The 13,086-nt window shown below is 41.1% G+C and overlaps 1 protein-coding gene across 7 annotated transcripts in view; it reads left to right on the top strand.

Annotated features, from left to right (window-relative positions):
• The window catches only part of PHLDB2 (pleckstrin homology like domain family B member 2), a 63,136-nt gene that overhangs the window by 1,761 nt on the left and 48,289 nt on the right, over window positions 1-13,086 (top strand). For all 7 annotated transcript variants that reach the window (XM_036381845.2, XM_054518621.1, XM_054518622.1 and 4 more), the window contains exons 2-3: window positions 7,171-7,280; window positions 10,575-11,923. In XM_036381845.2, coding sequence (XP_036237738.1) covers window positions 7,232-7,280; window positions 10,575-11,923 — 1,398 coding nt within the window. In that variant the 5' untranslated portion in view covers window positions 7,171-7,231. The remainder of the gene's footprint in view (window positions 1-7,170; window positions 7,281-10,574; window positions 11,924-13,086) is intronic.

Genomic DNA, 13,086 nt, shown 5'->3' with positions numbered 1-13,086 from the left:
AATATGACCAAGATTGAGGGGTTTTTTTCTTGCTTGGGTCTTGTGCAGGTGGAGTCAGTTTTTAAGTGAACCACTTCATTTAACTTCCTTTATTATATAGTAAATAGTGTAACTGCAGGTGTAGCACCTCTGTGCCTCACCTGAGGGAACACAGTTCTGGGACCTGCTGGTAAATGCTGCCCTGTGTTGGCACAGGCAGACCCATGGCTTGGGAGCACAGCAGCCACAGTGGGTGCCATTCAAGCTGTCACTGCCATGGTGGGGTTTGCCAAGCATGTGTGATGAGAAGCATTTAGTCTGGGGGCATGCTTGCTGCCCTGAGACTGCTGGGAAATGAAGAGGCATTAAAGAGCTAGAGGGGACATTTGGAAATATGGGGCAAACATCCCAGGAAGGAGACAAATTGAGGAGAAAAGGACAAGCAAAACAGGAGAGACAGAAGCTGTCAGAGTAAGTGGGCACTAGAGAGAACTGATTAACGGAAGGAAGTGACAGGCACAAAGTGGCAGTGAAAGAAATCAGCAGAGAGGAAAGCAGATCACGGGCAAAGGTTGCCTGAGAGTGGGAAAATGCAATAGATGGGGAGAAAATGCAATAGATGGGAGAAAAATGGTAAGGACATGCAAGAAGAAAAAAGAATAAGAGTGGATGAAGCTGTTTTGATTAGTTCTTCTATCTGCTTAGATTTTCTGGGCCTTACCTACCTGTTCTCATTGTATTTGTCAGGGGTGCCCTAGGGGCAAGTTTGTCATGTCAAGTAGGGTGGGAACAGAGAAACTTCTCTTTAAGGTGTTTCTGCTCTTGTACAGACAGAAATTCTGCTCCTCCATGATATGAATTTGGATACATAATTGTTTTGCACTCAATACCCTTCCTGAAATTTTAGATGAAGAAAGTCTGATTTATTGAGCTTCAGAAATGAGAAATATTGGTCTAGAGTATTTAAATGTATTTATTTGTACACCAGCTATGTTGTTTGGTTTGGGTTTTCTTAGTCTGCACAGTAAGCAGTCACAGCCCACCAGCAGAGCTTTCAATTTGCCATCTCTGTGTGAAACTTTAAAGTTTCAGTTTGCAAATCTTTTGAGCATACTCAACTTTTCAATAGCAAAGGAGTTAATGAAATAGCATCAGAATGATACCAGGGAGCTTGTCACTACTGTCATGAGATGATACAGTCATTGGGTCAGATAACTGACTCTGGAACTTAACTACCAGAAAAGTAGTACCAAAATAGAAAAGATGAGTATGGCTGGAGTTTGGCTTGTCCTCTGTCAACCCCGTCTTTCTGCACGATGAAAGGAGTTCAGTTTTAACAGAAATCTCTTCTAGTATGTTTCTACCTGTCTGGGCTTTTGTTCCAGCAGAAAAGGATTAACCCTCCTTCTTCCTTTAACTTATCTCAGTGAGCTACTCCAGATGAAATGGTGATTAGTGTGACTCTAAGGTAAGGAGGGGCAGTGATGTCTACTAAAGTAATGCTGTTTGAGTAGGTGGTCTAATATCTTGTCTTACCAAATGCACGGGAATTAGTTTAGATTCATTGCAATCTGTGCTTTGACAGTTTCAGGTAAGAGTAGCTATGTTATGGCACAAAAGTTAGAAAGCTTCAGCATTTTCCCCAGCATTTTTATTTGTGTCTCATATGTCAGTGGCTCTATCCTCAGTTTGTAGTCACCCAGCCATAATGTTTACATGGAAATGAATGTTTTCATTTTTGATGCATATTTAAAATTGTCAGCTGTCGTGACCTGATTAAAATGATTATGTCCATCTATTGGAAAGTGCAATTGATGGGCAATGCCTGCAACATAAATCTGTATCAAATAGGAGAGAATCATGTTATAACAATAAGACAGGGTAATTAAAAATGTCATATTTAAGTGCAATTTTTGAAGTAGTCATGTGGGTTGTTACAGTAAAATATATGTGCTTTATGAGTGGGATAATGTTACTCAGGGTGTTTTCTGTTGCACTATTTTATTTCTTCTTCTTCTCCAGTATCAACATGATAATTTCTCAGAGAAAGAGGTAAGCCATAAGAGCGACTTCCTCTGCCACTCCCTTTTCCACATCGGAAACCTGCAGGGTTGCAAGGGAGTGACTTAGTCAAATATGATTCACAGATATTTGATTTTTAATGTACTTAGTGTTGCTGAAGGTGCCAAGCTGTGAGTTTTAGGAACTAAAACAATCTGCCTGTAAGTAGGCCTTATGCTCACTTGCATGCAAAGACCTATGTGTTGCAGGATTTATATCTTGAAAAGACAGGGACTGAACAGATTTCAGGACTATGCTGGCAAGAAGTTAGGTGTATTATGTTGTGGGGTAGGAGGAGGAGGAAATGAAGAAGGATGTTTAGGGCAACCTTTAGATCACAGCCTTGCTGAGTTGTCCAGTTTTTGGCAGAGATGACTTTGCATGTCTCATAAAGATGTGTCCATTCATAGGTACAGAATCTCCACCAAATTATGCAGGTGCCTTTCTGTGAATATATTGTTTTAGTATGACAGTGGGCTTGGGGAAAGGTGGATTTCCACATAAGTGTTTCAGAGGTAAACAGTAGATTCCAGTGAGTTATACTTTGCCAATGAGCCTATCAAGACTTTTGTTTGTAAATAAGCAGAGTAAATCAGGAATAAAACCAAGTTTGATTTAATCAGGAGTAAGTACATTGTCCTCAGATTACACAGGGAAAAAGTAAATGAGCCTGGTGTTGGAACAGTCTGTTTATGCACGTAGGCGTGCTATACTGTGGGAAAATGAAATCTCCAGATGCTGAAGCCATCAGCACTCATTCACCAAATTTTGTTCAGAGTGTGAAAATTCAGAGGCTTTCTTGCTTCCAAAACAATGTGTCTTTTACTGGAATAGTTGAAACGGACCCTAATCATTTGAAGATCTTGTGGCAGACCAAATGAAACTCTAATGATGTGCAGGCGGTGCCAGTGATGGGCTTTTGTCCTCACCCTCCTTCAGTTGGGGTTTCATCTGTTTTCCAAGAGTGGCAATACACTGCTGTAGGAGTTTCTGAATAGAAATGTCAGAGATAGTAGAAGTGCCAAGAGCTGTAGAGAGACACTGTTAATGTTCAGTGAGAAACTGAAAATGAAAAAACAATGAAAAGCACAAAAGCCTTAAAAGATAGATGGCCAAGTTTGAGAGTTTTCTTTAAAACTGTTTATTATCAGTCAGAGAAGGGCCTTGATGATGTCTGAGGCACTGCAACCCTCTTGATTGGTAACATAAGAGCAAAGTGGATGCCAGAGCCGACTCAGCTAAAGGGAGGTAGGTAGCCCAGGCAGAAGTAAAGAATAGGTGAGAAGCTTATGTGCTGGGAAAACTTTTCCCTAAATCTATGGATGAAATGCTGGGAAGTGCTGTGTACACAGGTAGTGTACTTGTGGCTTGGTTGAACTGCAGCTTTTGGCTCCTACAATAAAGTGTCCTCGTTTTGGCTGGGGTACAGTTCATTTCTTCCTGCTAGCTGCTACAACATTGTGTTTTGGATTTAGTATGAGAATAATGTTGATAACACACTGGTGTTTTCAGTTGTTGCTATGTAGTATTTCTTTTGAGTCAAGGACTGTTCACCTTCTTATGCCACACCAGTGAGGAGGCTGAGGGGGCATGGGAAGTTCAAAGGGGACATAGCTGGGACAGCTGGCCCAAGGGATATCCCACATCCTATTGCATCATAATCAGCATATAAAGCTGGGACAGGAAGGGTTTCCTAGGGGTTCAGTTCCTTATTTTGCTTTGCTTTGTACATGACTTTTGCTTTATCTATCAAACTGTCATTATTTTAATACATGTTTTCACTCTTTTATGATTCTCTCCCCCATCCTGGGTGGGTATTAGCAAGCAGCTGCAGGGTCTGAGTTGCCAGTTGGGCTTAAACCACTGCACAAGGGAAAGGAGTTCTTACTGTAAAGCCATCCAGTGTTATAATATCTTAAAATTGGAATCCTTTGTTTGACTCTCTGCTTGAGTTGTGAATCATTGTTTCTTCTGGTTGTTAGTGAAACAAAACTTAATTTGGCCTGGGCACTGTAGAGATGAAACATGATTGGTAATGCTGTATACATTCACTTCAGATGACTTTATAAATCCCAGATGAAATAATTTTGCTTCATTCCAGACAAGGCAGAGTGTGGCATGTGCTCTGTAACAAGAGTCAGCCTTGCTGGACGCCCTGCATAACCTTATCTAAAAGAGTATGATTTCATGAGAGCAGATATACTGTGGATTTTGAGCTGTTTGTTACATTAGCTCATTAATTCACTCATTGTTTCTTGGTTTTGCTCACAGTGGAAAGTTTTTTAAAAAGTTCTTTTCCCCTTCAAATCCAATTATTATTAAGTGATGACTTCTCCAATCTTTCATCCTCTAGGAAAGGAGATGAAAAAATACAGGTGTTAGAATGGTAGGTGCTGCTGCCTAACTCTTGTCCCCAACAAACCTCTCCTGTCAAAAAGCAGGCTGAGTTAACATTCAGGCAATGCAGTCAAACCTCCACTCAACACTCACCACAACTGTCTCAGCAATAGAGGCAAGAAAGGCTCTTTTGCAAGGTTTTATTCCAGCAGAGTAATACAGTCGCTGAAGGGAAACCCGATGGGAAAGAGAGCGAACCACATGGAGCAGGCAACTTATCAAGGGGAAGGGGTGGGGGGGCAGAGCTAAGGGCTGGGCAGAGGGGACTGACTGGCCTCCAGGTGAAGTGGGATGGCCGCCAGGGATGCCAAGCCAGTCAGGGGACAGGGGAAGGAGTAACCAGAGGAAGTTGTGACACAAAAGGTCCATTTGGGAGCCTGTTTTTCCCCCGCAGGAGGACTAACTCTTAAGGTGAGTAATGCTACAATGTGTGATGAGTTCTCAAACATGAAATGAAACCATATAAATATTTAACCTTAAAAAAGGTTGTTAGAAAACCCAAGTATTCACCACACTGAATAAAAGATTGAATTTTTAATTGCATAGAAACCCTTCCCTTTGAGATGTGCTCTCCTTAATCAGCATATAAAGCTGGGAGAGTTTGTCACATTGATTAAGTGGTAGCTGTCATCTCACAAGATAGGAAGGATGAGGTTTTTGGTGGTCTTTACCATAAATCACGGGACATAAATCAGAGACACGGGAAATGCAATGAATCTTCCTGGTTTTTTAACCAACCCTTTACTCTGTCTTCTAATTCCAAGTTTTCCCTGTTTTGTTTTTCTGTTCAATGATACGGTGACATCTTTGTTGCAGACATCTGTGAAATGTTGAGTGTCACTAGTTTTCTGTGTTAAGTTGAACATGGCCTGAAAAATTAAATTTTTGGTTCTTTTCTGGGGACCTCTGGGCACAAAGTGCAGTATTTTTGATAGAGATAACACAAGCAATATGCCAAGGTGTCAACATAGTGGCAGTATTAACTGGATTTGTGTCATGATCCTTCAGTGTTTGATCTGCAGACAAGTGGGAGAGCCACTGTCACCTCTTGCTGGGGTCAGCTGCCTGTGGCTGCAGCTGTGCTTGGGGTCCAGGGGCAGTCCCCAGCCCTGCTCCAGCAAAGCTGGGTGCCTGGGATGCTGTGCAGGCTTTGAGTTTGGAGGATCTGTGGCAAGCTGGAAGGAGCTAGCAAAGGGGTCTGTCAATGGATTGGAAGACAAATGAGGTAAAAATGATGGTAAATGTCTCATGTCAATAAAATAACCTTCTGAGGATGAAAATTGGGTTGTAAAGCTCTCTGCTGTCCAGGTTCTTCCCCATCAGCTGCTCTGCAGAATTTTAGTCCTGTTATGCTGGAAAGCCTTGACATCTGGGTGAGTCCCTTCAGGAGCTGCAGTGCTCTGGGGGGCTTCCTGTTCTCTGGTTCCTTGGACAGTAGTGCCATGTTTTGGGAACAGTGGATTATGTGATCTTAAAGGAACCTGCATCTTGCTGTGAGGGCAGAATATGCACAGTGGGGTTAAAACTTTCCTTAGGACTGAGAAATGACCTCTACAGAGAAAGAAAAAGCACTGCAAAGTGAGGCCAGCACAGGGGGATTCCTGGTGAACAGAGGGAAAGGTCTGGCCTCCCTTGGGAGAGCAGGTTGTGGGGAGCAGGAGAGGCAAAAACCAGAGGTCAGAGAGAAGGAGCCTCCCTCCGCAAGGATCAGCAGCCAGCTCCCTTCTCCCAGGCCTGTCCTCCCAAGGGAATAACATGAAAAAGCATGGCACAGAAAGTCTGTGCACCACAGACCTGCAACCTTGGGGCTGTGATGACTGCAGTTAATTAAATAGGTGGCTTGTCTCTAGACAGCCCAGACATCTGTCTCCATTCTTTACTTGTTTTTCTGACACGTTTCTATTTGCTTGTCCAGAGCTAAGCCCAGAGGACCTACAGATGGTCATCATTAATTTTGTCACTTGATGCAATTAAATTTTTTTTTCTCAACCTTTTAAAAACAGATGTGTATAAAAAATAAATAAATCTGTTAATAAAGCAACTCATTAGAGGTCTTCTATTTGGATTTAGATTTAATTTTAATTTTTAGTGGCTGGGATTCAATTTTGGCATTTCTTTTAAACCAAATCTCTCTTGTAGCCATATCAATTTTAAAATTTGATTTTAAATAAACTTTCAAGTTTCCCTTTGCATTCCTAGTCTGGCTTCTTTGGAAACTCAAAAATCATTGCATACCAACATATTTTCTTTGTTTTGGATCACATACCTGGTTTTGTATAGGTTTATTCATGATTGCAGGATGCTGGTGTTGTGTGGGCTGAACTTGGGCTATGGGCTTTCCAAATAAAGTCTTCAGCAGCAAAGTGAAACCTTGTTAGTGATTTCTTAAGGAAGCCACAGGATTACAGACAAAACTCAGGAGGGGTGACTAGTAACTGCCTGTTCAGAGTCAGGATCATAGATAATGGCCTGTTATGAAAAGTAATTATATATACTTTTAAAAGGATAAACTAGCTGCAGACAGGTTTTGGCACTTTTTTTTTTCACAGTCACCATATTAAATGTGGAGTGTCCTTTCTAAATATCTTTTAACATATTTCTCTTTGAGTTGCCTCTGGAAATTTTACCAGAAGAAAAGCTAATTGTGTTCTATATTATGCACTTGAAAAATGTTCCTAGGATACACTTCTTAACAGAATGCTGTTTTTTTTTCCTTTTTTACTTTATTTGCAGGTCAAAATTTATCTGGTGCACTCAAATTAGTGTAATTTTAACCATCTAGTAGAAGAGAAATATGATGCCAAACAGAAGTAACCTCTCCTCCTTCCAGAATGTTGGATCAGGTAATCAATTAAAATGAAGTTTATTTGTAATGCACTGAGATCTTTCAAAATTTCTAATTGACTTTGGTCCTTTAATTCTCTTGACACATGGATAAGATCAGTGCTCTGTTCTTATTCCATGTCTAACTCCATTTGCCAGGCAGAACTAGGCACAGCTGGATATGCTTCAGACAGCCACAACCCTCCCCCATCACTTTAATGCCTGTCTGTAATAGATATCAGTGACGCCCAACTAAACAACTTGGGAAAGGAAGAAAAGGAAAGAGAGAGGGAAAATAAAAATTAAAAAAAAAAAAAAAAAAAAAAGGAAGAATTTCGTTCTGTAGCTCCAGGCAGCAAATACTTTGCTAAACAGAGGACCCTTGCGCTGAGCATGAAAACTGGGTCTGACCTGGAAGCTGGATGGGTTCAGGACACGTCAAAAGCTGAAGCTCCCATCCTCAGTCTCCATAGATGCATGCAAAGACAGCACCAGCCAGGGTGTGTAACACATCCTGGCATATTCATCAAGTTTCTACTCAAACATTACCCTAAAAATAAACAAAACAAACAAGATATGGTTGGTGGGAAGCAGCTATGTTTTACTTGAACGTGTGCTGTTGTCCAGTTGGGATTTAACTGTATGACTGCGGGCACTGTGGCACTGAAGCAGAAACACAGAAGAACTGGCATAAGGGATAATAGAGAAAAGCTGAACTGAAGTGGCTACATGAAGGTATTGTGACCTTTTCTTACTGTACTTGCTTGGATTTCAAGTACAATGAGCCCTTCACTGCTTCACTGTGGTGAACAGGCATGAAAGTTTCCATGAGCTAACTTGTTTTTTGGCTAAAGCATTCAGTCTTTGAAGGATTAAATGTGTCCTACTGCTGTTGCAAGGGAGTAATGAACAATTATTAATGTCCTATTAATATGTCTGCCAAGCTATTTAGAGAGGAGCTAGTGAAATTTCTGCAAAAATATTTGAACTTAGCTGTGTTAGTTAAGGTTTGGACAGTAAAATTTTCATATGAAATTAGATTTCAGTTTTAAGAGAGATTTGGAAGAGGCGAGGAGAAAGAGAGACTGAGATGGAAATTAGGGTCTGTTCCACAATGAAAGGTTAAGGATAAAAGGCATATACATTGTGTTTTACGTCTGGGCTCTTAAATAAATTCTACATCTTTTTCCATAAAACACCACTAATATCATGAATACTTGATTTATCCAGATGATGTTTTCTTGTCCTATCAAGAGTTCTTTTGAATTTGGGTCACATTTATCCTTTTGTTCATTTGAAATTCATCATGGCTGTTATCAAAATTTATGAAAATAGCTAAAAAATGTCAAGTAAAATATCACAATATAAGAAATGGTAGTTTGCTCAAGGTGGTGATGGTGTGATGGAGAACTCTGTGAGCTCTCTGGTTCAAAGGCAGCCTAGATAGTTGTATCATCATAATGAGTGTGTTAAAATTATAAATATAATATAAATCCCATAATTACAGCCAGCATAAAAATATTAAATTCTGTGTAGTGGTAGACTTGAGGTTTAGTTTTGAAGGTGCAATTTAATGCTTTTAGCTGCTACCAGAGCTTGTAATTAACAATAGCTTAACCAGGTCCACTGTGGTCAAGAAGGTGTTGTATTTTACTTTGAGTTTTGTGTTTGTGTTCCCTAATGCTGGCTCCTTTTATCTTCTGCTTACTCTATTCCATTAGTAGTGATGGTTACCTTTGTTCTCAAACTTATGTCTTTTTTCCTTAATAACCGAGGAGAAGCTGTTGTTGCATGTCTGGTGGTGCAGGGGAAGCCTGGGTGGCAGAGCACTGCTGATGCCCTGGACAGTGGTGAATTCCAAAGCATTGTGCCTTATCAGCAAGGAAGGTCCCAGAAACACCTGTGAGGAACGCATTGCCACCTTCCACAAGATCTGAACCTAGTGGTTCTCAATGAAACCAGGTCATATGAGCTCTGGTGGCGGACAGGAGTCCCAAATTCTGTCTCTTAGTTCATGTAATTGCCTGAAGCAGTACTTGGACTAAAGTACTGCCTCTGAGGATGTTAAGGGCACTTTACACATTAGATTTTCCCTCTGAGTGACAAACTGAAATTCAGTTTCTCATGAGGAAGCTGAAGTCACAGCTGAAATGTGACTGAGCCAAGAGTAAATCCCAGATTTGACCCTTATTTTCAGAAACTCTTGCTGGCACTTCAGTAACTGACACTCAGGAGTGCTTTATGAGTTTCAGGTGTAGACTAGCACAAACCAGGAACTGCTGTAAATATTAATGATGTCATTTCTACATCAGCTGAGGTCTAAGTGCAAATCTGCTGGGGGTCCAGTTTAACTCCTGCAATAACTGGCACTGTCAGGAGCTGAATTCTTTGCTTTTGGCAAAGTGGAGCTCAGAACTGTATGCTAGAGCTTGATACATTGTTGACCAATAACATCCAGCAGAGCAAAGGCTTTTTTGGTCTGTGCTCTCTTCCTAGGTATAAATTAGATTTTTCCAAAATCATTAGGATCTGGAACCTTTCCCTCTGCAGTATTTTTAATAGTCATGTGGTTTTGTTGTTTTGAACGAAGTCATGCAACCTAGCATTCTGCTTCCTTAAGGTTATCTTTTAACCAAAGTGTTCTTTGCAGAGGTAGTTGCAGCCTTGTATTTTTAGAGCAATAAACTGAAACACCTTGAAAAATGTGACTTGGTTTTGTACTTTCGTATTAAGCTTTGCAGGACCATCCACTAAGCAAAAAGGTAACAAACTCCTACTGAGCTTTAAATTGAGCTTGCTAGTTTGTTGTGGTTCAGATGCTCTAGCTGCACAGATTAAAGGGAGAGGTGATCCACAGCAGTGTCTTATGTCTTTGGCCCTGGGAGACCTGAGTTGGGTTCTTTACTCTGCTGTCTGCGTTGTATATTCTCCCTGTGCCTCCATTCCTCAGCTGTAAAACATCGGGGCAATAATTCTTCCTTACTTCATGGATATCTCAAGAGGCTCAGGAATATAAAGGCTGAGCCACAGGCTCCTGCAAAGGATTGGACAGCAAAGAAAGAGTCTAGCCTCTCTCCAATTGTGTTGCTGATTTTGGTATGGTTTTGTGCCTCTACCCCTTCTTTTTCAGTCTCACATCTTTTGCAGAAACAGATGGGAAAATTGTGCATCTCCTCCTTTGCTTAGTGATCTGAGACACATTTACTACAAGCACAGTAATTATTGCAAAAAGTGTTCACATTATTTTGCAGGCGTGCACATGCAAGAGGCTATTTACTTGCTAAATTTTTTTTCTCGTTTGGTCTTCTTTACAGATTCCAGCAAGATTATGGCAGACTATAGCCACTCACAGAACCAGATGGAATTACAAAATGCTAGTTTGGGAAAGGGTTCTGTGGCAAATTCCCTTGAAAATAGTTTCCAAGATATTATGGAAAACCTCAACACAAAGAAATATTCATCAACTCTTAAATTTAAAACAAATGGGGACTATGCTGGCTCTTATTTAACCCTTTCACAACCTATGCCAATTAAACCTAATCCTTCCACCAGTGTTAAAAATATGCACTCTATTAACAAAATTCAAGGAGGCAAGCAGTTCCCCTGTGAAAGCCCATATCTTCCAGATAAAAGCATCTCTGCAAAGCATTTGAGTTCCATATCAGGCATGTCTCCATCCCTCAGCGGGTATAGTTCTGGAAGGACAGATTTTGACATTTATGCCAGCAGAGAAAATGAAAAATCCCTTGGACACATGGAAAAGTTTCACTACTCAAAGTACAGTCAGAGAAATAAATCTTATGACAACATCTACTTCCCAGGAATGCTGGAATCCAAGAAGATCTCAGGCTCTCTTCTGACTATGTGGAATGGAAGCTCGGGAAACGAGCTGACGCTTTCACCTTGTAGCAATTCTGGGGCAGCCAGCATGCCTTCCAGCCCAAAGCATGGCAGGAGGATGAATGCTGAAAACAGTCTGGCCCTTCACATAAAACCAGTGAAGTACAAGGATGAGCTAATGGAAACTCTGGGTTCACGGCCAAGGAAATACTCTGGTGGATCTCTAAGTCATATGGGAATGTACAGTCGTTCCCTACCCAGACTTTATAAATCAACAGAAAACCAGCTGGTGCCATTAAGTTTGCCCCCCAAAAGCTCTCTGGGTAATAGTAAAAGGAAAAAACTTGGAGAAAAAGATCTACCTCAGAATGCTTTCGGTGCTGATAATTACCTGAATTTTTCTTCTTGCAGCTCAGGGGTTTCACCACATGTAAACTCTGTCTCCAGGAGTAATCCTTATGTCAATTCAACTCTCAGTGTTCCTGCAAGCCCTCGTATTGCTAAAAAAATGCTTTTAGCACCTTCTTCCCCATATCTCCCTGATGATTTTGACAGACTTGGACTCTCAGAAACAAGTCCCAGTAGTTCTTTCTCCCCAGTGGATTTTGACAGGTCATTCTCTGTCCGAAGAAACCTTTCCACCAGTTCCATGGAACTTGATGACCCAGATCTGGAAAGTTACAGACAGACACCAAATTCTCTGCAAACATCCATGCGAGAGCGGAAGAACAGCATTAGCTCAATTTCAGGAAGGGAAGACCTCATGGACTATCACAGGAGGCAGAGAGAAGAGCGACTTCGGGAGCAGGAAATGGAACGGCTGGTAATTTTTTCTCTTCCTCTTAATTATCTGTGATATTTAGCATTTGCAAAACACCCATCCCAAGTCTAGCCATCAGGAAGGTACAGCAAAGAATAAGCTGCTCTGTTTTGAAATTCAAATGCAGCCTGCTCCAGATACCTTGTTTATTATCACAGTCCATGAAGCTGACACTTACAAAGCATGCTGCTTGGATAGACAGTACCAGTCAGCTACCCTGGAAAGAATGCTGGAACCCATGTAAATTGTGTTCAGTTATCCTGCAGGCTGTGTTAAAATGTCTGTGTACATAAAACCCAAAAATTACATTGCAGGGATCCTGCAGGACTTTTTGTTTTACATGATGGCACTGTTTTGTGATAAGTGAGCAAAGAAGAAGAGATTCTGCTCAGCCTTGTGTGCTGCAGAGTCAGGTGTACATTGATGTGGGCTAAACAGCCATCAGCAGTGTTTTTTCTGCTTAGTTTTCATTTTTTCTTTCTGAACATGTTCATTAAAATAGAGGCCTCCTTGCTTCTCCCCCTCCCAAGATGGAGAGTAGCAGAGGGGAGCAGTTTCTCTGTTTGTCTCAGTCAGTGTAAAGCAGTGCATACTGCCTCAGCTTGGGATTATCTAGATAGTAAAATGTAATTTATGTTTACTAAAATAAAAAGGTCTTCAGAACCTACAGAGGTGTTTGAAACAGTTTTGTATTGAAACTGTCTCTACAAGAACACATAACAGTTCCTCCAAAGGGTTTTCAAAGTGGCTTTGGGACTCTCTGACCCTATTAACATGTCTTCATATTTTATCATCCACATAGAAACAGAGGTCCTTAGATGGGCCAGTTGGTATTCCTGAGTCTTAAATTTGAGACACTAATTTTACATTTGTGTGCCTTAATTCACATCTTATGAATTTGAGCAAAATGGCAATAGGATTCTCTTGAACCTGTCTAGTTTGCATACAGACAGCAAGCCTGCAGGAAAAGTCACTTTCTGGGCAGGGTGGAGTGAAAAGCTATGGGGAAGATGGATGCAGGGGTAGTGGGAATCTGGGAGAAGGGGATGCCTGTCAATGACCACTAGCAATGACCTGGTGCCTATGCAGGGCCACAGTTCCCAACTTGAACCACACGAGTGAGCAGGTTTAGGCTAAAGAACTGTAACCCAGTGAGATGTCTCCCC

This window comes from Molothrus ater, chromosome 2, assembly GCF_012460135.2.
Source record: "Molothrus ater isolate BHLD 08-10-18 breed brown headed cowbird chromosome 2, BPBGC_Mater_1.1, whole genome shotgun sequence".
Classification (NCBI taxonomy): domain Eukaryota; kingdom Metazoa; phylum Chordata; class Aves; order Passeriformes; family Icteridae; genus Molothrus; species Molothrus ater.
Note: the sequence above shows the minus strand (reverse complement) of the source record. Positions and strands in the feature narration are given on the sequence as shown.